At 43.8% G+C, this 27177-nt stretch overlaps 1 protein-coding gene across 1 annotated transcript in view; it reads right to left on the bottom strand.

Moving 5' to 3' along the window:
• The window catches only part of cip2a (cellular inhibitor of PP2A), an 85010-nt gene that overhangs the window by 7559 nt on the left and 50274 nt on the right, over positions 1-27177 (bottom strand). The window contains exons 15-21 of the mRNA XM_070892984.1: positions 23134-23314; positions 22531-22605; positions 12774-12884; positions 9912-10108; positions 9266-9379; positions 9034-9116; positions 5689-5828 (exon numbers count right to left, since the gene is read on the bottom strand). Coding sequence (XP_070749085.1) covers positions 5689-5828; positions 9034-9116; positions 9266-9379; positions 9912-10108; positions 12774-12884; positions 22531-22605; positions 23134-23314 — 901 coding nt within the window. The remainder of the gene's footprint in view (positions 1-5688; positions 5829-9033; positions 9117-9265; positions 9380-9911; positions 10109-12773; positions 12885-22530; positions 22606-23133; positions 23315-27177) is intronic.

Below are 27177 nucleotides of genomic sequence, written 5' to 3'. Positions count from 1 at the left end.
AGTACAAAAGCAGGGATGTCCTGCTGCAACTGTATAGGGTATTGGTGACGCTGCACCTGGAGTACTGCGTGCAGTTTTGGTCACCTTACTCAAGGAAGGATATACTAGCTTTGGAGGGGGTACAGAGACGATTCACTAGGCTGATTCCAGAGATGAGGGGGTTACCTTATGATGATAGATTGAGTAGACTGGGTCTTTACTCGTTGGAGTTCAGAAGGATGATCTTATAGAAACATTTAAAATAATGAAAGGGATAGACAAGATAGAGGCAGAGAGGTTGTTTCCACTGGTTGGGGAGACTAGAACTAGAGGGCACAGCCTCAAAATATGGGGGAGCCAATTTAAAACTGAGTTGAGAAGGAATTTCTTCTCCCAGAGGGTTGTGAATCTGTGGAATTCTCTGCCCAAGGAAGCAGTTGAGGCTAGCTCATTGAATGTATTCAAGTCACAGATAGATAGATTTTTAACCAATAAGGGAATTAAGGGTTACGGAGAGCGGGCGGGTAAGTGGAGCTGAGTCCACAGCCAGATCAGCCATGATCTTGTTGAATGGTGGAGCAGGCTCGAGGGGCTAGATGGCCTACTGCTGTTCCGAATTCTTATGTTCTTATGTTATGTTCTCAGAGTTGTTAACCTGTGCAATTCCCTACCGCAGAGAGTTGTTGATGCAGCTCATTGGATAGATTCAAGAGGGAGTTAGATATGGCCCTTACAGCTAAGGGGATCAAGGGGTATGGAGAAAAAGCAGGGAAGGGGTACTGAGGTGAATGATCAGCCATGATGTTATAGAAACATAGAAAATAGGTGCAGGAGTAGGCCATTCGGCCCTTCGAGCCTGCACTGCCATTCAATGAGTTCATGGCTGAACATGCAACTTCAGTACCCCATTCCTGCTTTCTCGCCATACCCCTTGATCCCCCTAGTAGAAAGGACTTCATCTAACTCCCTTTTGAATATATTTAGTGAATTGGCCTCAACAACTTTCTGTGGTAGAGAATTCCACAGGTTCACCACTCTCTGGGTGAAGAACTTTCTCCTCATCTCGGTCCTAAATGGCTTACACCTTATCCTTAGACTGTGACCCCTGGTTCTGGACTTCCCCAACATTGGGAACATTCTTCCTGCATCTAACCTGTCTAAACCCGTCAGAATTATAAACGTTTCTATGAGGTCCCCTCTCATTCTTCTGAACTCCAGTGAACACAAGCCCAGTTGATCCAGTCTTTCTTGATATGTCAGTCCCACCATCCCTCGAATCAGTCTGGTGAACCTTCGCTGCACTCCCTCAATAGCAAGAATGTCCTTCCTCAAGTTCGGAGACCAAAACTGTACACAATACTCCAGGTGTGGCCTCACCAAGGCCCTGTACAATTCTAGCAACACCTCCCTGCCCTTGTACTCAAATCCCCTCACTATGAAGGCCAACATGCCATTTGCTTTCTTAACTGCCTGCTGTGCCTGCATGCCAACCTTCAATGACTGATGTACCATGACACCCAGGTCTCGTTGCACCTCCCCTTTTCCCAATCTGTCACCATTCAGATAATAGTCTGTCTCTGTTTTTACCACCAAAGTGGATAACCTCACATTTATCCACATTATATTTCGTCTGCCATGCATTTGCCCACTCACCTAACCTATCCAAGTCACTCTGCAGCCTCATAACATCCTCCTCGCAGCTCATACTGCCACCCAACTTAGTGTCATCCGCAAATTTGGAGATACTACATTTAATCCCCTCGTCTAAATCATTAATGTACAGTGTAAACAGCTGGGGCCCCAGCATAGAACCTTGCGGTACCCCACTAGTCACTGCCTGCCATTCTGAAAAGTACCCATTTACTCCTACTCTTTGCTTCCTGTCTGACAACCAGTTCTCAATCCACGTCAGCACACTACCCCCAATCCTATGTGCTTTAACTTTGCACATTAATCTCGTGTGGGATCTTGTCGAAAGCCTTCTGAAAGTCCAAATATACCACATCAACTGGTTCTCCCTTGTCCACTCTACTGGAAATATCCTCAAAAAATTCCAGAAGATTTATCAAGCATGATTTCCCTTTCACAAATCCATGCTGACTTAGACCTATCATGTCACCTCTTTCCAAATGCGTTGCTATGACATCCTTAACAATTGATTCCATCATTTTACCCACTACTGAGGTCAGGCTGACCGGTCTATCATTCCCTGTTTTCTCTCTCCCTCCTTTTTTAACAAGTGGGGTTACATTGGCTACCCTCCACTCCATAGGAACTGATCCAGAGTCAATGGAATGTTGGAAAATGACTGTCAATGCATCCGCTATTTCCAAGGCCACCTCCTTAAGTACTCTGGGATGCAGTCCTTCAGGCCCTGGGGATTTATCGGCCTTCAATCCCATCAATTTCCCCAACACAATTTCCCGACTAATAAAGATTTCCCTCAGTTCCTCCTCCTTACTAGACCCTCTGACCCCTTTTATATCCGGAAGGTTGTTTGTGTCCTCCTTAGTGAATACCGAACCAAAGTACTTGTTCAATTGGTCTGCCATTTCTTTGTTCCCAGTTATGACTTCCCCTGATTCTGACTGCAGGGGACCTACGTTTGTCTTTACTAACCTTTTTCTCTTTACATATCTATAGAAACTTTTGCAATCCTTCTTAATGTTCCCTGCAAGCTTCTTCTCGTACTCCATTTTCCCTGCCCAAATCAAACCCTTTGTCCTCCTCTGCTGAGTTCTAAATTTCTCCCAGTCCCCGGGTTCGCTGCTATTTCTGGCCAATTTGTATGCCACTTCCTTGGCTTTAATACTATCCCTGATTTCCCTTGATAGCCACGGTTGAGCCACCTTCCCTTTTTTATTTTTTACGCCAGACAGGAATGTACAATTGTTGTAATTCATCCATGCGGTCTCTAAATGTCTGCCATTGCCCATCCACAGTCAACCCCTTAAGTATCATTCGCCAATCTATCCTAGCCAATTCAAGCCTCATACCTTCAAAGTTACCCTTCTTTAAGTTCTGGACCATGGTCTCTGAATTAACTGTTTCATTCTCCATCCTAATGCAGAAATCCACCATATTATGGTCACTCTTCCCCAAGGGGACTCGCACAACGAGATTGCTAATTAATCCTCTCTCATTACACAACACCCAGTCTAAGATGGCCTCCCCCCTAGTTGGCTCCTCGACATATTGGTCTAGAAAACCATCCCTTATGCACTCCAGGAAATCCTCCTCCACCGTATTGCTTCCAGTTTGGCTAGTCCAATCTATGTGCATATTAAAGTCACCCATTATAACTGCTGCACCTTTATTGCATGCACCCCGAATTTCCTGTTTGATGCCCTCCCCATCACTACTACTGTTTGGAGGTCTGTACACAACTCCCACGAACGTTTTTTGCCCTTTGGTGTTCTGCAGCTCTACCCATATAGATTCCACATCATCCAAGCTAATGTCTTTCCTAACTATTGCATTAATCTCTTCTTTAACCAGCAATGCTACCCCACCTCCTTTTCCTTTTATTCTATCCTTCCTGAATGTTGAATACCCCTGGATGTTGAGTTCCCAGCCCTGATCATCCTGGAGCCATGTTTCCGTAATCCCAATTACATCATATTTGTTAACATTTATTTGCACAGTTAATTCATCCACCTTATTACGGATACTCCTTACATTAAAACACAAAGCCTTCAGGCTTGTTTTTTTAACACCCTTTGTCCTTTTATAATTTTGCTGTACAGTGGCCCTTTTTGTTCTTTTTCTTGGGTTTCTCTGCCCTCCACTTTTTCTCATCTCCTTTCTGTCTTTTGCTTTTGTCTTCTTTTTGTTTCCCTTTGTCTCCTTGCATTGGTTCCCATCCCCCTGCCATATTAGTTTAACTCCTCCCCAACAGCACGAGCAAACACTCCCCCTGGGACATTGGTTCCGGTCCTGCCCAGGTGCAGACTGTCCGGTTTGTACTGGTTCCACCTCCCCCAGAACCGGTTCCAATGCCCCAGGAATTTGAATCCCTTCCTGCTGCACCACTGCTCAAGCCACGTATTCATCTGCGCTATCCTGCGATTCCTACTCTGACTAGCACGTGGCTCTGGTAGCAATCCAGAGATTACTACTTTTGAGGTCCTACTTTTTAAATTTAGCTCCTCGCTCCTTAAATTCGTTTCGTAGGACCTCATCCCATTTTTTACCTATGTCGTTGGTACCAATGTGCACCACAACAACTAGCTGTTCTCCCTCCCTTTTTAGAATATCCTGCACCCACTCCGAGACATCCTTGACCCTTGCACCAGGGAGGCAACATACCATCCTGGAGTCTTGGTTGCGGCCGCAGAAATGCCTATCTATTCCCCTCACAATTGAATCCCCTATCACTATCGCTCTCCCACTCTTTTTCCTGCCCTCCTGTGCAACAGAGCCAGCCATGGTGCCATGAACTTGGCTGCTGCTGCCCTCCTCTGATGAGTCATCCCCCTCAACAGCACTCAAAGCAGTGTATCTGTTTTGCAGGGGGATGACCACAGGGGACCCCTGCACTACCTTCCTTGCACTGCTTTTCCTGCTGGTCTTCCATTCCCTAGCTGGCTGTGGATCCTGCTCCTGCGGTAAGACCAACTCGCTACACGTGCTACTCACGTCGTTCTCAGCATCGTGGATGCTCCAGAGTGAATCCACCCTCAGCTCCAATTCCGCAACGCGGACCGTCAGGAGCTGGAGGCGGATACACTTCCTGCAGATGTAGTCGTCAGGGACACCGGAAGCGTCCCTGAGTTCCCACATGGTACAGGAGGAGCATATCACGTGACCGAGCTCCCCTGCCATGACTTAACCCTTAGATACACTTAAATTGGCAACAACAATGTTAAAAGTTACTGAGTGATATAGAAGAGAAAAAAGAAAAACTACTCACCAATCCAGCCAATCACTTACCCCCTTGGCTGTGACGCCACCTTTCTGTTTCTTTCTACTTCTTTTTTGCCTTTTCCCTGTAGCTGCACCGGTACGCCTCTCCACGCACCTCCTCGACGCTGCTCCCGACTCAGCGACGCACCTCCACACGCTGCTCCCGACTGCCGCCGCGTTGGGCCTTTAGTCGGCCTCTCGCCGACCCTGGAACTCACGCCTCTCCATGCACCTCCTCGACGCTGCTCCAGATTCAGCGACGCACCTCCACACGCTGCTCGCTCCTCCACCATTATTGAATGGTGGTGCAGGCTCGAAGGGCCGAATGACCTACTCCTGCATCTATTTTCTAGATTTCTATCTTTCTACTCTGCTGGGTTCAAAGCAGAGGGTTAGGAAGCTGTCTTTCCTTTTGGATATATCCCAGTCTAGAGGGAAAGGGCAGCTTTTGTACCCACTGTTCTATGCAGTTGCTTCATTTCCCGAATTAGATTTGTATTACAAATGTCGAGTCTGCCCTATTTCCCAATTAGATTTATTTTACAAATGTCGTGTCTGCCTTCGATATTCTCTCAAGTTAGAATCAGTCACTGGTCTCTCTTGTAATTGGACCTGCATCCCTTGTGATCAGAAGTTTACTTTTGCTATCCAATATCTAGTAATACAATAGTATAACTCAAGGGAGGGGGTAGCAATGAAGTAGATATCAAGATTCTCACATATACCTTCACATGTGCTTCTGCAATCTTCTGAAAGGCAGACTTATTAACAATTTAATTAAACAATTTAAAATACATAATTTACCTTAATGCTGAGCTCTTTCCTTGCAAACTCAGTCTTGCTAAGCTCCTTTCGGAGAACGTCAATAGTTTCTTCCAAGTCCTCTTTCTCCTTCTCTGTCGTTTTTGATTTTTCTTGCTCTGCCTGAAGCTTTTGTTCCAAACCTGTCAACCATGTACAGAAAAAAAAAATTTAGTTAGTGGTTTGTGTGTGAAAACTGCAGATATCGGGGCAGAATTTTCTGCTGGGAATCTCCCCCCCACCCCCAGCTTCTATCATGTTCCAACATGGGACAGGGGATGTACAAGATGTCCACCCAAATGTAGATGGGCATATTATATCATGTAAATTACATCATACAACGTATTTCCCGTCATTTGCATCCTTGTGTCACCAAGAAAAGACTCGCAGAGACTACTGCCCACACTACAATGCATCAGGTACCCAAGGCTTCCTGCAGCAATTCTCTGCCTGCTCGGACAGGTTTTTCAAAAGTCCACCTAAAATATGCGTAACAGCATATCAGAAAATTGGCTAAGATCGGGTTGGGGTGGACAAAATCCCCGGCCAACCAAGATCAGGGTTCTGACAAAGTCGAAAGTAATCGGCTTGGAATATAAAATCAGGGCAAAGTACTTTGCTTTACAATACCACACAAACTGCTGTACTACTGCTCTATGTCATCCACAAAATGAATTCTGCAATTGTTGTAACTGATGTAGCTGCTACAATTTATTTGTTTTGAAGCAAGGAAGCAAGGAAAATCCACACCAAAAAAGTAGCACAATTCAAAACTCAATTAAATACTGTTGAGAGTAGGAGGTTTTGTCATCACTAATCTTTCCTACCATTCCCTCTCCCTTTAAGTTCAGAATAGCACCACACACAAATTTCGGAATCCGGAGAACAGTTGTCAGACTTATACCATGTTGTAACTGGCCACTGGAAAATATACTGGGGAAGAACATCACTGATTATGGCCTCAATTTTGGCTAGGAGTTGCTCCATTTTTTTTTGGAGTAACTTGCTTTTTCTGGCATAACTTAAAAATCCCCATTTTCCACAATCAATTTGCACCAGTGTAACTGAGTTGGTTACGATTTTCTTTAAGTTTATTTTTTTTCTCAAAAGAGGGCATTACCAGCCACCTACACCAGTTCTGCCCATTTAGGCAACTTTGGCCAGCTAATCTACTCCAAATCTACTTAGGCCAGCGTATGTGGCCACTTCAGAAAACCCTTGCGGAGAGTTAAAGAAATTGGCACAGGTAGCTACATCGGAGGCCATTCGGCCTGGGCTAGGGGCGGGAAGCGGAGAGGACCTGCCTGCACCTAAACCACCAAGCCTTACAAACCACTAAACCTTGCAAACAAAAAGTTATAAGAATTCAATAAGAAATAAAAAATTGAACTAAGTCCTAACTTCATCTTCAAACTCGGCCCAGGAAGGCAGGGGACTAGCTGGTGTGGGAGGTCACTTGGCCAGGGCTAGGGGCGGGCGGGAAGGAGAACTGATAGAAATCATCCTGGCAGGCCACTCGGCCAGGGCTAGGAGCGGGAGTGATTCCAGTGGCTGGCATTGGGTCCCACAGAGCGGCTGCAGCAAGACATGGAGAGGCTGGGGGCGAGGTAGCTACTGTGCATGTGCAGACGTCCCGGCATAGTTTTTGGCACAACCCCCGACTCGACAGGCCACGCTGCGCGCCCACAAGGAAGAGGCTGGACAACGTCCAAAGTGGAAAGGAAATTTTTCGGTGCACTTCTGAACGGAAAAGAGCGGCGCAATTCCGGTAAGTGCGCCGAAAAACGGGCTGGGCCAAAATTGAGACCAATATAACTGCCTCTTACTCCACACAAGATTAGCTATTTACAGCACAGAAAACCATATGAACGAAAGTGTCGTCACTTCATGGCATAGTATATAGGTATACTTCACTCTTCTGTTCAAACAACAACATTTTCATCCCCAAGGATCTATCCTTGGCCCCCTCCTATTTCTCATGTTGCCCCTTGGCGACATCATCCGAAAACACAGCGTCAGTTTCCACATGTACACTGATGACACCCACTACCTCATTACCACTTCTCGCGACCCCTCCATAGTCTCTAAATTGTCAGACTGCTTGTCCAACATCCAATTCTGGATGAGCAGAAATTTTCTCCAATTGAATATTGGGGAAACCCAAGCCATTGTTTTCAGTCCCCGCCACAAACTCTGTTCCCTAGCCACTGACTTCATCCCTCTCCCCAACATTTGGCTGAGGCTGAACCACACTGTTCACAACCTTGGTGTCATATTTGAGCCTGAAATGAGCCTTTAACCACATATCCACTGCACTCCTAAAGACCACCTATTTCCACCTCCATAACCTCATCCGTCTCCGCCCTTGCCTCAGCTCATCCGCTGCTGAAGCCCTCATCTATGCCTTTGTTACCTTTAGACTTGACTATTCCAACGCACTCCTGGCTGGTCTCCCACATTCTACCCGACATAAACTAGAGGTGGTCCAAAACTCATCTGCCCATGTCCTAACTCGCACCAATTCACACTCACTCATCACCCCTGTGCTCTCTCTCCAGTTAAGCAACGCCTCGATTTCAAAATTGTCATCCTTATTTTCAAATACCTCCATGGCCTCGCCCCTCCCTATCTGTGATCTCCTCCAACCCCACAACCACCCCCGCCCCCAAGATGTCTGCGCTTCTCTAATTTTGCCCTCGAGCATCCCTGATAATCGCTTAACCATTAGCGGCCATGCCTTCGATTGCCTAGGCTCCAAGCTCTGGAACTCCCTGCCTAAACCTCTCCATCTCTACCTCAATTTCCTCCTTCCAGACATTCCGTAAAACAAACCTCTTTGACCAAGCTTTTAGGCACCTGCGCTAATTTCTACTTATGTAGTTCGGTATCAAATTTTTCCTCTCATAATACTCCTGTAAAGCGCCATGGGAAATTTCACTACATTAAAGGCGCTATATAAATGCAAGTTCTTGCTGTGTGGATTGGAAGTAGAGGGTACAAAATATATCCAGTCTTACTATCTATATATAGTCCATTTTCTACAAGGCTAGAAACCCACCAGCGAAGATAATAGGAACAATTCCTCAGCCCATGTGGGGGTGGGGTAAGAGAGGTAGAAAGCGGAAAGTAAAGCTTCTAGTTGGCTTATTTCAGCGAATGAAACAAAACCATAAGTCTAAAATGCCACATCCCATCATTCTATGCCACCATATTTCTCATTTCCAATTTAAAAAAAAGAAAAAATAATATTTTAAGGTTTTAGCTCTCATGTGCTAGTGTTCAAATTGCTTTTTAATAAATGCTAAAGCAGGCAACGGCAAATAAGTGAGTCATAACTCAAAGACATACCCAATAATGTATTGTTCTTTTCCTGTAACTGAATGCACAAATCATTTTTTTGCCCTTCCAACTCTGCCAACTGTGCAAGGCATCTAAGATTCAAAAAAGGAAAAATCAAAGACAAGATATTTTGCGGTTTTAAAATAAAAAATTCCACTTGACAGATATGACTTCAAGCCATTGTGACTGAATTAGGATTTACAAATACCACATCTAATCATTGATCAGAAGATTGACTTACCTATCATTCTGTTGCTTAAGGGAGTCAATTTGCTTTTTGAACAATTCACCTTGTTTGCTTAAGGAGTTGTGCTCAATCTGAAGTTCTTTAAATTGCTTTTCGACAGTCTCAAGACTAAAAAGAAAGTTTATGTAAACATACAAATCTGGAACTGAATTTATGGATTGTAAATTCAAGGAGTTATTCAGTGAAAAATAAAATTTATGTAACTTATTAAAAAATTACATTAATACAATTATACTTGTGTGGGATGCTATAACTTTTGTGGTTTATTAGGCCCTCCCCCCATGAGGTACATTCTCTCCTTGCGTTTTCTTCCTCTCCTGCAATCCCCTCAATGCCCCAATTCATCCTTTCTGGCATGCTACTCCATGTACCCATTAATGCCACTTTGAAATAGGGTCCTAGAGTTGGACGACGGTGATTTGGGATAAATCCCCCTCCCATTTTCAATCCTTCTAGTCAAGTGCTTGGCCTCCACATGCAAGCATAGCATTGCTGTAACTACTACTCTATGCCATTCACAAAAATAAGTCTTTAATTGTTTTACATGTACCCTGATGCTGCTGCTACAATTTATTTTTTATTGAAAATGACAGCAAGGAAAATCCACACCAAAAAATTAGCAGAAAACACCAAACCTTACTTATGAGCAAGACTTTTCGAAGTAACTTTTAAGGATTCATGTTCTTCAGCAATGGCCTGTAATTTACAATTGTGCTGATAAAGCTCTTCAATATCCATCTTGGCACGGTCAGATTCCAGCAGTTGGGTCTTTAGCACTCCATCAAGTTCTTCATTTTTCCTCTCTGCATCCATCAGAAGTGAAGCCAACTGTCGTGCCTACAATTCAAAAAATGCCTAATTTATAAAATGCAACAATGCAGAATAAATGAACAAAATATTGCAGCTACATTACTACACAAATTTTGAAAACTTATTTGAAAATCCGATGCACGAGACATTGGTCCAGAATTTGCAGTTGCAATGCCAGCGCTTGCCGTCCTTTGTGTAAAACTGACAGCCACTTCTGGCATCCGCACATGCGCAGCTAAACGCGGAAATCCGGAAGTTGCCGTCAGTGATGCCCTAGTCTTCCACAAAGTGCGCTGTTGCAGTCTTCACAGATGCAAGCAACACTGTGATTTGATGTGAACTTCAACGTTTTACGCACTATACTTGCTGTAAAAACCATTGAAAAAGTTACGCCTTGTTGAATGAGGTACATGTAACTGAGTTTTTAAACAGCGTACTAAGTCATAATTACTGAACAATCTCTCTGGCCCTAAAAAACTACATTTTAAGAAGTGCGGAGTGTCATTTCTTCCATTCCATGATAAAAATGCCATAGATTTTTAAAATAATAAAAATTAATGATTTTTATTGTTTATATTTCAGCTAAAAGTAGGGAAGTCCTACCAATGGCGTCAGATTGAAACTGGTGTCGGAATAGGAGAAATCGACGCCACAAAGCCCGCTAAATCTTTTTGGGCAGCTTTCTTCGAGGTCAATGGCGAGTGCTGTCCCTTCGCTGCTGACCGCAAAATCCGGACCATAAAGAATGGTCAGGGAATACATCTGTTCCCCACTATCCACTAGATGTCATTGATGCACAAGTGCCTCAGTGACAAATGATGTTAGGTAGGCTATCAAACATTACTACAACAGTAGCTCTGGAGTCTATGATGGTGGTAAACAGGTAAGACTTCGCAAGCATCAGTGTACAATTAAAAGTTGACTCTATACTTGTAGGTGGTAGCTCTGAGGAGTAGCATGCAACGAATGAAGGGGATATTTTAATCCATTCTGTAAAACTGTTTATAAATAGCCAACCTTGGCATTCTGGTATGTCTAACAGATGAAGAAGTTACACATTCCAATATTGCCAATTAAAACGGGTACCAGCTTAAACTGGCTTAACCAAAACTCCAGACCAATAGACCGATTAAAATGCTAGTGTTTGTATAGTTAAAGTTAATTACTGGAACAGTGAACAACCATTGATGTTAAAGATCTGTCTCCTGATCAGAATTTCAACAGCAGCAAAATGTAAGAGAATGTTTTGATTTACTGTGGTTTTTAACATTCTTCCCAGCCAAACTGAATGGTTAACTCAAACAATTCTCTCACAAACACTATACAATTTTCTGTTTAATCACACACTAAAGTACTCACAAAAATATTTAACCATAATTTATTTTTGTCCCTCGTTTCCATAGAATTAAGAACAATTGTAGCTGCAAAATAGATTTTCATACTTTTGGCACTTCACATTTGATAACAGCCATTTTTACCTTACCCATAATAGACATTAGTATGGTGAAACCATCAAACTGTACCTTGCTCTGCTACATTTTTCAAATTCATACAGCTAGAACAGGGGTAGACAATTATTTGGGCTGGAGGGCCACTAAACAAGTTTTGGTGAGTTGTTGAGGGGCGCCCACTAATGTCCCCCCCCACCCCCCCCAAGCGCAATGGCTGCACGATCGCACAACAATCACATAGTCCCGATCCCCAGCTCCTGCCGCTGGTAGAGATATTGCGCACGCGTGGCTGCGTAGTGGCCGGCCGCGCAACAAATTTAAAGGGACTGTGCGCAAAAAAAAAGCAACATTTCATAAGCAAACATTGCATAAATATAAATCAGACAGTAGTCAGATGCTATCTTAAATACAGAACATATTAGATACTGCTTAGAAATGAATCAAAGATAAAAGTTTGAAAACGTTATAGTATCTTATGGTATCTGGTCTCTGTAAATCAGTGATGTGAAATAGAACTGTACCCTCTTTAGAGACTGTGTCAGCATCAATTCCCCACCTCAGTCATCCTTATGTCCCTCTGCAAAGATTACTAAATCTGACCCAATTGGTGCCAGATGAAAACTCCCCTGCCATCGTAATCTGGATATCGGGAGAGGAAAGATGCAACACCAGTCACTTTCTTTGGTAAAGGTGTTGTGGAGATGCACAGCCATGACTCCACTCTAAAATGGATAGGGCATATTAGAGTGCGCAGTGCATTCTGGGTACGGATGTCTGCCCTTGGGGCCTAGAATCACGGAACGGATCCTTTTAAGGTCGGGTCAGGGAGAATTGCTTTTGCAAATTATTAATTTGTATGAAGTATTATGATGATTTTTCCTTGGCTGCAGTTTTGAGTCTTTCTCTGACCCATGAGAAGTGAAAGTGGATAGACGAATGAATGTGCAGCTCGAGCTTCGGCTCGCGTTCTGTTTCTGTCCCATCCAGTGGACCGGATAGAATGACTTAGCGGGCCGGAAATGGCCCGCGGGCCGTATTTTTCCCACCACTGAATTGGAAACTTACAACCTAGGGAGTTCGCCTATCCCTGACAATTCAAAGTCAATTTTTCCCTAAAGAAATTGAATTATCTTATTTGAATTATGCAATGTAAATAACTCAGAAAATCAAAAGGTCATTTGAATTAAATGACTGAATTAAGATACTGTAGAGTTATTTATCTCATGATTTATTCAATATACCTCTGCTTCTGCATGGGCTCTTTGACAGCGGTACTGAGCAATCAAACGATCAGCCTGTGCTAGGGCCAGTGCCTTGGCTTCCAATAAGTCCTGTAAACGGTTTTCTTTGGACTAAACATAAAAAAAGTTATTCTTTAATTACAGTAATGTTCAACACTAATGTTAATATCAAAGCACATTTCAAAAAAAAGTATATGGTATTGTAAAATGTGGAAAGCTAATGCTCAGCATCATGAAGCAAGCCGCAGAGGGAGGTGCGTGAAGGAATGAAGGAATAAATGAGGGAGAGCCACCTCTACATGAACCTCGACAATTCCTAGTAACATGACAGCCACAGGAGACATTAGTGGCATCCTTCCATGCACCCGCCCTCTTATGTGCAAAAGCACCAGACTAAGCAAAATAAATAAATTACAGAAAAAAGCGAGAGCAGCCTTATCCAAAACTATAAACAAAGTTTGCCACGCCACACCAAAACAGCAAACTCAAACATAGGAAAGAAGTTTCACCACTATATTTCATATCTCTGAGCTGTGTAGATTCCAACTACGGAGGATGTGGTTTTAGATTTGAAACGTGTACGTAATAGAGGAAGGTAAAAAAAATATAATTTTAGGCTTGTGTGGAAAAAAAAACTTTCCTGCAAGAGACTTTATCATTTTATCTATCTAGCGACTTTATACAAATTGGTTGTTGGACTAAAAACAGTCCAAGCCAACACTTTAATAATCATTAATGCTTTCTAAATGATTTAGTAACAGAAAGCAATGACTTTCTCATCTTCCTTCTCTCTCTCTTCAAGTCTATCTGCATTGGTATCTTCTACCCAAGACCATTTCTTTATTATGGAGTTTCTTTCCAATTAAGTTACTAACTTTTCTTTTTCTGCACAATCCTTCTTCGTTTCCCCCAATCTTTTCTGAAATTGACTGCGACTGAAAATTTTGGTATACACCCCTACAGCTGTTTTGTAGAAACAGTTCCCTTGAGTTTGGATTGTTGAGGGGGTGATCTAATCGAGGTACAATCCTCACCACTTACATCGTCCTTGTTTATCCCGGACAGTAGTACATATGCAGAATAAACTCTCAAGAATAATTGTTACATTAATTAGCTACTTTTAAAAATGTCACCAGAAAATGCATCCATGCTACAATGGCAAGAGTACAGCAATAATAAATCATGGCAAACTAAAAATTGATGTTGTAGTAGCTGTGCACATCATCTGGTCTCCACTCTTCAGTTAACAGGCATTAAACAGTTAGAAAACAGCAGTTTTAAATCAAGATAATGAAAGAAAGATTCTCTTTTCCCTCACTTCTCCAAACCAATGTAACTATAAAATCTAATAGTATCATAGTCAATAGTAGCTCTGTCTAGGCCCCAAGCTCTAGAATGCCTTCTCTAAATCTCTTCGCCTCTCTATCCTCCTTTAAAACGCTCCTTAAAACCTACCGCTTTGACCAAGCTTTTGATCACTTGTCCTAATATCTCATGTGGCTCGGTGTTAAATTTTGTCTGATAACGTTTTTGTGAAGCGCATTAGGACGTTAAAGGCATTATATAAATGCAAGATGTTCAAAAATGTATTGAGATACACAAAAAGCATGTTTACAAGAAAGGAAAGACTTTTACGAGCAAAGATTACTATTCCATACAGTTTTTCCACACAATTAAAAAGCTCTTTACAACTTGTATGCAATTTGTTTTTCACACTCGTGAAAGAACACTAAATCATCAGACTAACAACAGGCAATACTCAAATACCACAGAAAGCATAGGAGTGCAGAAAGTGCAGAGGTGAAATTAAAAAGGAAATTAGGAAAGCAAAGAGAGCATGAAAAAGGTAGTCAAGTAAAATCAAGGAAAACCCAAAGATTTTATAAATACATATACATAAACTGTATAAAGAGCAAGAGGATAACCAAGGAAAAAGTAGAGCTTATTAAAGACCAAAAAGGTAACCAGTGTGTGGAGGCAGAAGACGTGGGTATGATTCTTAATAAATACTTTGCGTTTGTCTTCACAATGCAGACACTTTGTTAAGAAGGAGGTGAAATATTAGATGAGATAAACATAGTGAGAGGGGAAATATTAAGGGGTTCAGCTACTTTGAAAGTAGATAAATCGCCAGGCCCAGATGAAATGTATCCCAGGCTGTTATGAGAAGGGAGGAAATAGCAGAGGCTCTGACCATCATGCTTCCATCCTCTCTGGCTACAGGCGTGGTGCTAGAGGACTGGTAATGTTGTATCGTTGTTCAAAAAGGGAGAAAGGGATAGACAGAGTAATTACAGGCCAGTCAGTCTAACTTCGGTGTTGGGAAAATTATTGGAAAAAATTCTGAGGGACAGTATATTAATCGTCACTTAGAAAGGCCCAGATTAATCTAGGACAGTCAGCATGGATTTGTTAAGGAACGGTTGTGTCCAATTTTTTGATTGAATTTTTTGAGAAGATAACAAGGAGGGTTGATGAGGGTAGTGCATTTGATGTAGTCTACATGGATTTTAGTAAGATTTTTGACAAGGTCCTACATGGAAGACTGGTCAGAAAAGTAAAAGCCGTGGGATCGAAGGGAAAGTGGCAAGTTGGTTCCAAAATTGGTTCAATGCAGGAAGCAAAGGGTAATGGTCGACTGGTGTTTTTGTGACTTAAAGGCTGTTTCCAGTGGGGTTCCACAGAACTCAGTCCTAGGCCCCTTGCTTTTTGTGCTATACATCAATGATTTTTTTGTGCTATACATCAATGATTTAGATTTCAATGTAGGGGGTATGATTAAGAAGTCCAAAGATGATACAGTGGTTGATGGTGAGGAGAAAAGCTGTAGACTGCAGTAAGGCATCGATGGACTGGTCAGGTGGGTAGAAAAGTGGCAAATGGAATTCAATCCAGAGAAGTGAGGGGTAATGCATTTGTGGAGGTCTAACAAGGCAAGGGAATACACAATAAATGGTAGGATACTGAGAAGTGTAGAGGAACAGAGGGATCTTGGGAGTGCTTGTCCACAGATCCTTGAAGGTAGCAGGGCACGTAGATAAGGTGGGTAAGATATTAGCTGAGACACAGAATATACGAGCAGGGAGGTTATGCTTGAACTGTATAAAACACTAGAAAGGCCACAGCTAGAGTACTGCATACAGTTCTGGTCATTACATTACAGAAAAAATGTGATTGCACTAGAGGGTAGAGAGGAGATTTACGAGGATGTTGTCAGGACTGGAGAATTTTAGCTATGAGGAAAGATTGGATAGGCTAGGGTTGTTTTCTTTGGAACAGAGGAGAGATTTAATTGAGGTGTATAAAATTATGAGGTGCCTCGATAGAGTTGATAGGAAGGACCTATTTCCCTTAGTAGAGAGGTCAATAACCAAGGAGCATAGATTTAATTAATTAGTAGAAGGATTAGGGGGAAGTTGGAGTATTTTTTTCAGCCAGAAGATGGTGGGGGTTTGGAATTCACTGCCTGAACAGGTGAGAGACACAGAAACCCTCATCGCATTTAAAAAGGACTTGGATATGCACTTGAAGTGCCGTAAACTACAAAGCTATGGATTAGGGTGTATGGCTCTTTTCCGGCCGCCATGGATACAATGGGCCGATTGGCCTCCTACTGTGCCGTAAACTTGTATGATTCTAAGCTATATGGGCAGTGAGGTAGATTGTTTGGTAAATTTTAAAATGCTCCATCATCACATTAAGAACATAGAAACATAGAAACATAGAAAATAGGTGCAGGAGCAGGCCATTCAGCCCTTCTAGCCTGCACCGCCATTCAATGAGTTCATGGCTGAACATGAAACTTCAGTACCCACTTCCTGCTTTCTCGCCATAACCCTTGATCCCCCGAGTAGTAAGGACTTCATCTAACTCCCTTTTGAATATATTTAGTGAATTGGCCTCAACTACTTTCTGTGGTAGAGAATTCCACAGGTTCACCACTCTCTGGGTGAAGAAGTTTCTCCTCATCTCGGTCCTAAATGGCTTACCCCTTATCCTCAGACTGTGACCCCTGGTTCTGGACTTCCCCAACAGTGGGAACATTCTTCCTGCATCTAACCTGTCTAAACCCGTCAGAATTTTAAACGTTTCTATGAGGTCCCCTCTCATTCTTCTGAACTCCAGTGAATACAAGCCCAGTTGATCCAGTCTTTCTTGATAGGTCAGTCCCACCATCCCGGGAATCAGTCTGGTGAATCTTCGCTGCACTCCCTCAATAGCAAGAATGTCCTTCCTCAAGTTAGGAGACCAAAACTGTACACAATACTCCAGGTGTGGCCTCACCAAGGCCCTGTACAACTGTAGCAACACCTCCCTGCCCCTGTATTCAAATCCCCTCGCTATGAAGGCCAACATGCCATTTGCTTTCTTAACCGCCTGCTGTACCTGCATGCTAACCTTCAATGACTGATGTATCATGACACCCAGGTCTCGTTGCACCTTCCCTTTTCCTAATCTGTCACCATTCAGATAATAGTCTGTCTCTCTGTTTTTACCACCAAAGTGGATAACCTCACATTTATCCACATTATACTTCATCTGCCATGCATTTGCCCACTCACCTAACCTATCCAAGTCACTCTGCAGCCTAATAGCATCCTCCTCGCAGCTCACACTGCCACCCAACTTAGTGTCATCCGCAAATTTGGAGATACTGCATTTAATCCCCTCGTCTAAATCATTAATGTACAATGTAAACAGCTGGGGCCCCAGCACAGAACCTTGTGGCACCCCACTAGTCACTGCCTGCCATTCTGAAAAGTACCCGTTTACTCCTACTCTTTGCTTCCTGTCTGACAACCAGTTCTCAATCCACGTCAGCACACTACCCCCAATCCCATGTGCTTTAACTTTGCACATTAATCTCTTGTGTGGGACCTTGTCGAAAGCCTTCTGAAAGTCCAAATATACCACATCAACTGGTTCTCCTTTGTCCACTTTACTGGAAACATCCTCAAAAAATTCCAGAAGATTTGTCAAGCATGATTTCCCTTTCACAAATCCATGCTGACTTGGACCTATCATGTCACCATTTTCCAGATGCACTGCTATGACATCCTTAATAATTGATTCCATCATTTTACCCACTACTGAGGTCAGACTGACCGGTCTATAATTCCATGTTTTCTCTCTCCCTCCTTTTTTAAAAAGTGGGGTTACATTGGCTACCCTCCACTCCATAGGAACTGATTCAGAGTCAATGCATCCGCTATTTCCAAGGCCACCTCCTTAAGTACTCTGGGATGCAGTCCATCAGGCCCTGGGGATTTATCGGCCTTCAATCCCATCAATTTCCCCAACACAATTTCCCGACTAATTAAGATTTCCCTCAGTTCCCCCTCCTTACTAGACCCTCTGACCCCTTTTATATCCGGAAGGTTGTTTGTATCCTCCTTAGTGAATACCGAACCAAAGTACTTGTTCAATTGGTCTGCCATTTCTTTGTTCCCCGTTATGACTTCCCCTGATTCTGACTGCAGGGGACCTACGTTTGTCTTTACTAACCTTTTTCTCTTTACATACCTATAGAAACTTTTGCAATCCACCTTAATGTTCCCTGCAAGCTTCTTCTCGTACTCCATTTTCCCTGCCCTAATCAAACCCTTTGTCCTCCTCTGCTGAGTTCTAAATTTCTCCCAGTCCCCAGGTTCGCTGCTATTTCTGGCCAATTTGTATGACACTTCCTTGGCTTTAATACTATCCCTGATTTCCCTTGATAGCCACGGTTGAGCCACCTTCCCTTTTTTATTTTTACGCCAGACAGGAATGTACAATTGTTGTAATTCAGCCATGCGGTCTCTAAATGTCTGCCATTGCCCATCCATAGTCAACCCCCTAAGTATCATTCGCCAATCTATCCTAGCCAATTCATGCCTCATACCTTCAAAGTTACACTTCTTTAAGTTCTGGACCATGGTCTCTGAATTTACTGTTTCATTCTCCATCCTAATGCAGAAATCCACCATATTATGGTCACTCTTCCCCAAGGGGCCTCGCACAATGAGATTGCTAATTAATCCTCTCTCATTACACAACACCCAGTCTAAGATGGCCTCCCCCCTAGTTGGTTCCTCAACATATTGGTCTAGAAAACCATCCCTTATGCACTCCAGGAAATCCTCCTCCACCATATTGCTTCCAGTTTGGCTAGCCCCATCTATGTGCATATTAAAGTCACCCATTATAACTGCTACACCTTTATTGCATGCACCCCTAATTTCCTGTTTGATGCCCTCCCCAACATCCCTATTACTGTTTGGAGGTCTGTACACAACTCCTACTAACGTTTTTTGCCCTTTGGTGTTCTGCAGCTCTACCCATATAGATTCCACATCATCCAAGCTAATGTCTTTCCTAACTATTGCATTAATCTCCTCTTTAACCAACAATGCTACCCCACCTCCCTTTCCTTTTATTCTATCCTTCCTGAATGTTGAATACCCCTGAATGTTGAGTTCCCAGCCCTGATCATCCTGGAGCCACGTCTCCGTAATCCCAATCACATCATATTTATTAACATCTATTTGCACAATTAATTCATCCACCTTATTACGGATACTCCTTGCATTAAGACACAAAGCCTTCAGGCTTGTTTTTTTAAACACCTTTTGTCCTTTTAGAATTTTGCTGTACAGTGGCCCTTTTTGTTCTTTGCCTTGGGTTTCTCCGCCCTCCACTTTTCCTCATCTCCTTTCTGTCTTTTGCTTTTGCCTCCTTTTTGTTTCCCTCTGTCTCCCTGCATTGGTTCCCATCCCCCTGCCATATTAGTTTAAATCCTCCCCAACAGCACTAGCAAACACTCCCCCTAGGACATTGGTTCCGGTCCTGCCCAGGTGCAGACCGTCCGGTTTGTACTGGTCCCACCTCCCCCAGAACCGGTCCCAATGCCCCAGGAATTTGAATCCCTCCCTGCTGCACCACTGCTCAAGCCACGTATTCATCTGCGCTATCCTGCGATTCCTACTCTGACTAGCACGTGGCACTGGTAGCAATCCCGAGATTACTACTTTTGAGGTCCTACTTTTTAATTTAGCTCCTAGCTCCTTAAATTCGTTTCGTAGGACCTCATCCCTTTTTTTTACCTATGTCGTTGGTACCACTGTGCACCACGACAACTGGCTGTTCTCCCTCCCTTTTCAGAATGTCCTGCACCCGCTCCGAGACATCCTTGACCCTTGCACCAGGGAGGCAACATACCATCCTGGAGTCTCGGTCGCGGCCGCAGAAACGCCTATCTATTCCCCTCACCATTGAATCCCCTATCACTATTGCTGTCCCACTCTTTTTCTTGCCCTCCTGTGCAGCAGAGCCAGCCACGGTGCCATGAACTTGGCTGCTGCTGCAGTATTGTGTACAGTTTTGGTCTCCTAACTTGAGGAAGGACATTCTTGCTATTGAGGGAGTGCAGCGAAGGTTCACCAGACTGATTCCCGGGATGGCGGGACTGACCTATCAAGAAAGATTGGATCAATTGGGCTTGTATTCACTGGAGTTCAGAAGAATGAGAGGGGACCTCATAGAAACGTTTAAAATTCTGACGGGTTTAGACAGGTTAGATGCAGAAAGAATGTTCCCAATGTTGGGGAAGTCCATAACCAGGGGTCACAGTCTGAGGATAAGGGGTAAGCCATTTAGGACCGAGATGAGGAGAAACTTCTTCACCCAGAGAGTGGTGAACCTGTGGAATTCTCTACCACAGAAAGTAGTTGAGGCCAATTCACTAAATATATTCAAAAGGGAGTTAGATGAAGTCCTTACTACTCGGGGGATCAAGGGTTATGGCGAGAAAGCAGGAAGGGGGTACTGAAGTTTCATGTTCAGCCATGAACTCATTGAATGGCGGTGCAGGCTAGAAGGGCTGAATGGCCTGCTCCTGCACCTATTTTCTATGTTTCTATGTTTCTAAAACAGTGTATCTGTTTTGCAGGGGGATGACCACAGGGGACCCCTGCACTACCTTCCTTGCACTACTCTTCCTGCTGGTCTTCCATTCCCTAGCTGGCTGTGGACCCTTTCCCTGCGGTAAGACCAACTCACTACATGTGATACTCACGTCATTCTCAGCATCGTGGATGCTCCAGAGCGAATCCACCCTCAGCTCCAACTCCGCAACGCGGTCAGTCAGGAGCTTGAGGTGGACACACTTCCCGCACACGTAGTCGTCAGTGACCTGCCTGGGCTCGAAGGTGCTCCGGAATCATCTTCAGTAATTCTCCGGTCCTCCTGGAGCGTGGCGTGGCGCAGCGTAGTCTCCCTGTGGCGATGCAAGTCGATCGCAGTCTGCAGGGGGGCGGGGCTAGGGATCATGCCTTCTCGTCAGTGCTGGCAGCATTGCGCAGGCGCGTTGGAGCATGCGCGCCTGCGCAATGGCTCAGGGGAGCGTGGGTACTGGGGCGGGGGGGAATGGAAGGGAGCGTGGCTACCGGAGAGGGGAGGGAAGAGGGAGGGAGGGGTGAGGGGGGGGGGAAAGAGCGTGGCTACCGGGATGGAGGGGGAGCGTGGCTACCGGGATGGGGAGGGGGGCCGTGGCAACAGGGATGGGGGAGCGTGGGTTGGGGGCACTTGAAATGATCGAAGGGCCAGAGGAGAGAGCAGGGGTGCCTCCTTCCAGCCTCGCGCCCCCCCTCCCCGCTTCACACCCCCCCCCCCCACACACACACCACCGCCCACCCCCCCCACACACACACCACCGCCCACCCCCCCACACACCCCCTCCCACCCTCCCACCCACCCCCCCCCCCACACACACACACCCACCCTCCCACACACCCACCCCCCCTCCACCCCTCACTATCAGATAGAGAGATAGAGATAGAGATAGAGAGAGAGAGAGAGAGAGAGAGAGAGAGAGAGAGAGAGAAAGAGAGACTACAGAGAGAGACACCTTCCCTTCACATAAGGGTAGGACTTCTATTTTTTATTGATTGATTGCTTATTACTTTGGTCTTGGTGCTTTAGGTGCAGGGTTTCTTCTATTTTTTATTAATTAATTGCTTATTACTTTTTGTGCTTTGTTTAGTGCTTGGTGCTTTAAATGTACTGCTTTGTTTAGTGCTTAGTGCTTTAAATGTTCTTTGCTTCTTTAATGTTGTTGTTAAGGTGTTTATGGAAAATCCTCTAACTTCCCTCCCCCCTGCCCCCCTGTTGTGATGTTGATGTGTCCTTTGTGTTTAATGCTTCCCACCCCCCATCTCTGGCTGTGCCTGAACTAAACTTAACTCTAGGTAAGGTTTTTCAGAACTTACAAAAGTGGACACTTACTCCATTCTAAGTTAGTTTGTAGTAAGTTTTCACTGCCGAAACTTGCAAAACAGGCCTGAGTGGCTGGACACACCCCCTTTTGGAAAAAAAATACCTTACCTAAAGCCAACCTAAACTAACTCACTAGAACTGGAGCAAACTAATATCCGAGAATTGCAATTTCTAACATACTCCAAACTAAACTAGTTGCTTCAAAAAACTAGGAGCAACTCCACCCGAAACTTGGGCCCCTAATCACTAAACATTCTGCAAAAGACACATCACATTATTTACACTCAGCTGCAAAAGAAATCTCACTGAAACCAATTGAGAGAAAATCTTAAAACGTGCCCAAGATTTCTTTATCACTTCTGCATTTTAAAAACAGCATCAATGATGTAATAGGGTATGATATCTATTTATATAAACTTTGTGGTATTTGGAATATTGGTTTTACCAATTTTTCCCCAATTTTACTTTAAAAAAAATTTTACAATAATTTTCAAGAAGCACTTACTGCAAGAGATGAAAGCTTCTGCTCATATACATCCATCACATCTGAAAGCCTCACATCCTTGACTTGTTCCTTCAGCTGTGAAAAGATAAAATCATGTTGTTAAATGTATTTTTAAAAGAGCTAAATAAAAACAAATCCAATTCATGAAAACTAAAAACATTTTACATATATTCTTTACTTAACATAATACAGCAGACAACAAAACTGTCCCTTGGACACAAACTTATGACCACATGGCAGATAAAAGTACCTAAACACTTTTGCCAGCCAGCTTTCAAGATGTACAATTTCAGGAAACTGTTACAATTAAAATAAACCCCCACTTTTCCCACACAAGTCTGACAGCTAAGCTTCTTAAATGAAACTCAGTAATCAATATAAATATAGCATTTTATACTGCTCCACTTTCCTCAATTAAATGATTAACTGATAACTTAATTCAAACAGATTAATAAGATACATTGTGGCTCAATAATATTCGTAGAGCCTCCTAAAAAAAGGGTCAATATCAACCAGAAATAGGAGTGCAATATTAAATACATACTATAATATATAATCATATAAACAAATAACCTGTAAACTCAACCAACATGCAGTACAAACCTCCATTCCTAATTGCAATTTATCAATCAACTCATGAATATTGGATCTGGTAGCACTGGCTGTACTTGAACAGTTTGATGTTACAAGGCTTGTTGAATGCTGCTGGACTGGAATTTTTTTCATTACATGGTCACTGTTCTGTTGTTTACAGGCATTATTGGCAGCAATGCTTTCTCCAAGCCTGAAAAGAACAAAGAAGCATTAAGATAAAAGTTCCCCCCCCCCCTCTGCCCTATGTTCAGGACAGTACATACCCAAGCAGAATGAGAATATATTAGAGAATTGACACCACATAATTATTTGTGAAATTAATATGATTTGCTACATAAAAGTATCAACACCTAAAATCTACTAAAAGTGTTATTCATTCATGGGATGTGGGCGTCAATGGCAAGGCCAATCTTTTGGAATGCTTATGATCTATGGGGATTGTGGTGGGCTTGTGATTCAAAAATCAGAATGGATACTGGAGGGGCTCAATTTAAAATGTCCATTTGATGTTACTGCAACATAGTGCACACACTTTGTAGCTAAATTACATTTTCTGCATGTAATTTGTGCATTACAAGATGAATCAGAATTTTGTCCATATGTTTTGTAATACAATGCAGTTCTTATAAATTACTCAAAAATTAAGCTACCAGTTACTCATTTGATAGTAAGAAGACAGCAACACCAACAGCAAAAGTTACAGATCGTCAAAATCATCATAATCTTCTTAGGCAGTCCCCCGGAGTCGAGGATGACCTTCTTCCACACTAAAATGAGTTCCAAGATGACTGATGACTGAGACCAATACGGGATCTACAGTCTCTGTCACAGGTGGGGCAGACAGTGGTTGGAGGGACGGGTGGGTGGAGTGCTTGATTTGTCGTACGCTCCTTCCACTTTTTGTGCTTAGCTTCCACGTGCTCCCGGCAAAGAGACTCGAAGTGTTCGGTGCCTTCTTGGATGCTCCTCTTCCACTTTGAGCGGTCTTGGGCCAAGGATTCCCAAGAGTCTGTGGGGATGTTGCATTTTTTTCAAGGAGGCTTTAAGGATGTCCTTCAAGCGTTTTCTCAGCCCTCCTGGGGCTCGCCTGCCGGGATGTAGCTCGAAGTAGAGTGCTTGTTTCTGGAGTCTAGCATTGGGCATGCGGACAATGTGGCTCGCCCATCGGAGTTGATCGAGCGTGGTCAATGCCGCGATGCTGGGGATGTTGGCCTGAGAGAGAACGCTGACGTTGGTGCAGCTATCCTGCCAATGAATTTGCAGGATTTTACAAAGGCAACATTGGGGTACTTCCCCAGTGCTTTGAGGTGCCTACTGTACATAGTCCCATGTCTCTGAAGCATATAGGAAGGCGGGTACCACTACTGCTCTGTAGACCATGAGCTTGGTGCCGGGTTTGAGATCTTGGTCTTTGAACACTCTTCTCCTCAGGCGGCCAAAGGCTGCACTGGCACACTGAAGGCGGTGTTGGACTTCATCAATGTCTGCCCTTGTAGAAAGTAGGCTCCAAAGTAGTATGGGAAGTGGTTCACATTGTGGATCTTGATAACCGGGGAGCAGTACTGTGTGGCGGAGGCAGGTTGGTAGAGGACCTTTGTCTCACTGATGTCTAATGTGAGGCCCAGACTCGAGCACGCTTCAATGAAGGCGTCAATGATGGTTTGGAGTTCGGACTCCAAGGTGTGCACAAACGCAAGAGTCATCTGCATATTGTAATTCAATGACAGAGGTTGGAGCAACCTTGGATCTGGACTGGAGACATCGGACGTTGAACAATTTCCCGCTTGGCCTGTAGGTTAACTCCACTACAGCGGGAAACTTGTAATGGGCGAGATGAAGCATTGCAGCGAGGAAGATTGAGAAGAGCATTAGTGCGATGACACAGCCTTGCTTGACCCTGGTCTGCACTTGTATTGGTGGATTCATTGGTTAGAATCACGGCTTGCATGTCATTGCAAAGCAGATGGAGGATGGTGACAAATCTTTGTGTGCCCCTTAGTGGGCGGAATCTGCATTGCGACTCTGGGAGGAGCTCTTCAGCCACTGGGAGAAAACGATTGAGGAGGATTCTTGCGATGATTTGCCCTGCCGCAGACAGCAGGGAAACTCCTCTATAATTACCGCAGTCGGACTTGTCCTCTTTCTTGAAGATGGTCACGATTACGGCGTCTCAGATCCCCTGGCGTGCTTTCCTCCTTCCGGATCAGAGAGATGAGGTCATGGATTCGCGCCAAGAGTACTTCTCCACCATGCTTCAGTACTTTGGCAGGCATTCCATCTGTTTCTGAGGCCTTGTTGTTTTTCAGTTGTCGGCTGGTCTTTTCAATCTCATGCCAGGCTGGGATTGTGCCGAGGTGGTGACAGGTAGCATGCTGTGGGATGGAGTCAAGGACACTCGCTTCAAAGACAGAGCCTTGGTTGAAAAGATCCTCAAAGTGCTCCTTCCAGCGGGCACTGACTGCCTCTCTGTCCTTGATGAACACCTCTCATTCTTGGCTCTCAGTGGAATAGGACCTCGAGTGCTTGGGCTGTAAGGGATCTTGACTGCGCAAAAATATCCACGCATGTCGTGATTGTCGGCTAGATACTGGATCTCCTGCGCTTTTTCGACCCACCATTTGTTCTTTAGGTCACGTGTTTTTCGTTGGACCTCAGCCTTCAGTTGTCTGCAGGTGTGCTTTCTTTCACTCGAGTTGTGGAGTTGTTTCCAATTCAGAAATGCCTTGCGTTTGTGGTTTATTAACTCCTGGATCTCCTGGTTGTTAAGGGTTGACGGTGGATAAGCGATGGCAAACATTTAAATATCACATTTAAACATTTAAAGCAAACATTTAAAGTTCAGCAATTGTACATCCCTGTCTGGAGTAAAAATAAAAACAGGGAAAGTGGCTCAACCATGGCTAACAAGGGAAATTAAGGATAGTGTTAAATCCAAGGAAGAGGCATATAATTTGGCTAGAAAAAGTAGCAAACCTGCGGACTGGGAGAAATTTAGAATTCAACAGAGGAAGACTAAGGGTTTAATTAAGAGGGGGAAAATAGAGTACGAGAGGAAGCTTGCCGGGAACATAAAAACTGACTGCAAAAGCCTCTATAAATATGTGAAGAGAAAAAGATTAGTGAAGACAAACGTAGGTCCCTTGCAGTCGGATTCAGGTGAATTTATAATGGGGAACAAAGAAATGGCAGACCAATTGAACAAATACTTTGGTTCTATCTTCACGAAGGAAGACACAAATAACCTTCCGATTGTACTAGGGGACAGTAGGTCTAGTAAGAAGGAGGAACTGAAGGATTGTGTTAGGGAAATTGATGGGATTGAAGGCCGATAAATCCCCGGGGCCTGAAAGTCTGCATCCCAGAGTACTTGAGGAAGTGGCCCTAGAAATAGTGGATGCATTGGTGATCATTTTCCAACAGTCTATCGACTCTAGATCAGTTCCTATGGACTGGAGGGTAGCTAATGTCGCACCACTGTTTAAAAAAGGAAGGAGAGAGAAAACGGGTAATTATAGACCGGTTAGCCTGACATCAGTAATGGGGAATATGTTGGAATCAATCACCAAGGATGAAATAGCAGTGCATTTGGAAAGCAGTGACAGGATTGGTCCAAGTCAGCATGGATTTATGAAAGGGAAATCATGCTTGACAAATCTTCTGGAATTTTTTGAGGATGTAACTAGTAGAGTGGACAAGGGAGAACCAGTGGATGTGGTGTATTTGGACTTTCAAAAGGCTTTTGACAAGGTCCCACACAAGAGATTGGTGTGCAAAATCAAAGCGCATGGTATTGGGAGTAATGTACTGACATGGATAGAGAACGGGTTGGCAGACAGGAAGCAGAGTCGGGGTAAACGGGTCCTTTTCAGAATGGCAGACAGTGACTAGTGGAGTGCTGCAGGGTTCAGTGCTGGGACCCCAGCTATTTACAATATACATTAACGATTTAGATGAAGGAATTGAGTGCAATATCTCCAAGTTTGCGGATTACACTAAACTGGGTGGCGGTGTGAGCTGTGAGGAGGAAGCCAAAAGGCTGCAGGGTTACTTGGA

Source organism: Pristiophorus japonicus, chromosome 11, assembly GCF_044704955.1.
Source record: "Pristiophorus japonicus isolate sPriJap1 chromosome 11, sPriJap1.hap1, whole genome shotgun sequence".
In the NCBI taxonomy this organism is placed as follows: Eukaryota; Metazoa; Chordata; class Chondrichthyes; family Pristiophoridae; genus Pristiophorus; species Pristiophorus japonicus.
The sequence above is the reverse complement of the archived record's forward strand: the minus strand, read 5'-3'. Positions and strand labels throughout refer to the sequence as shown.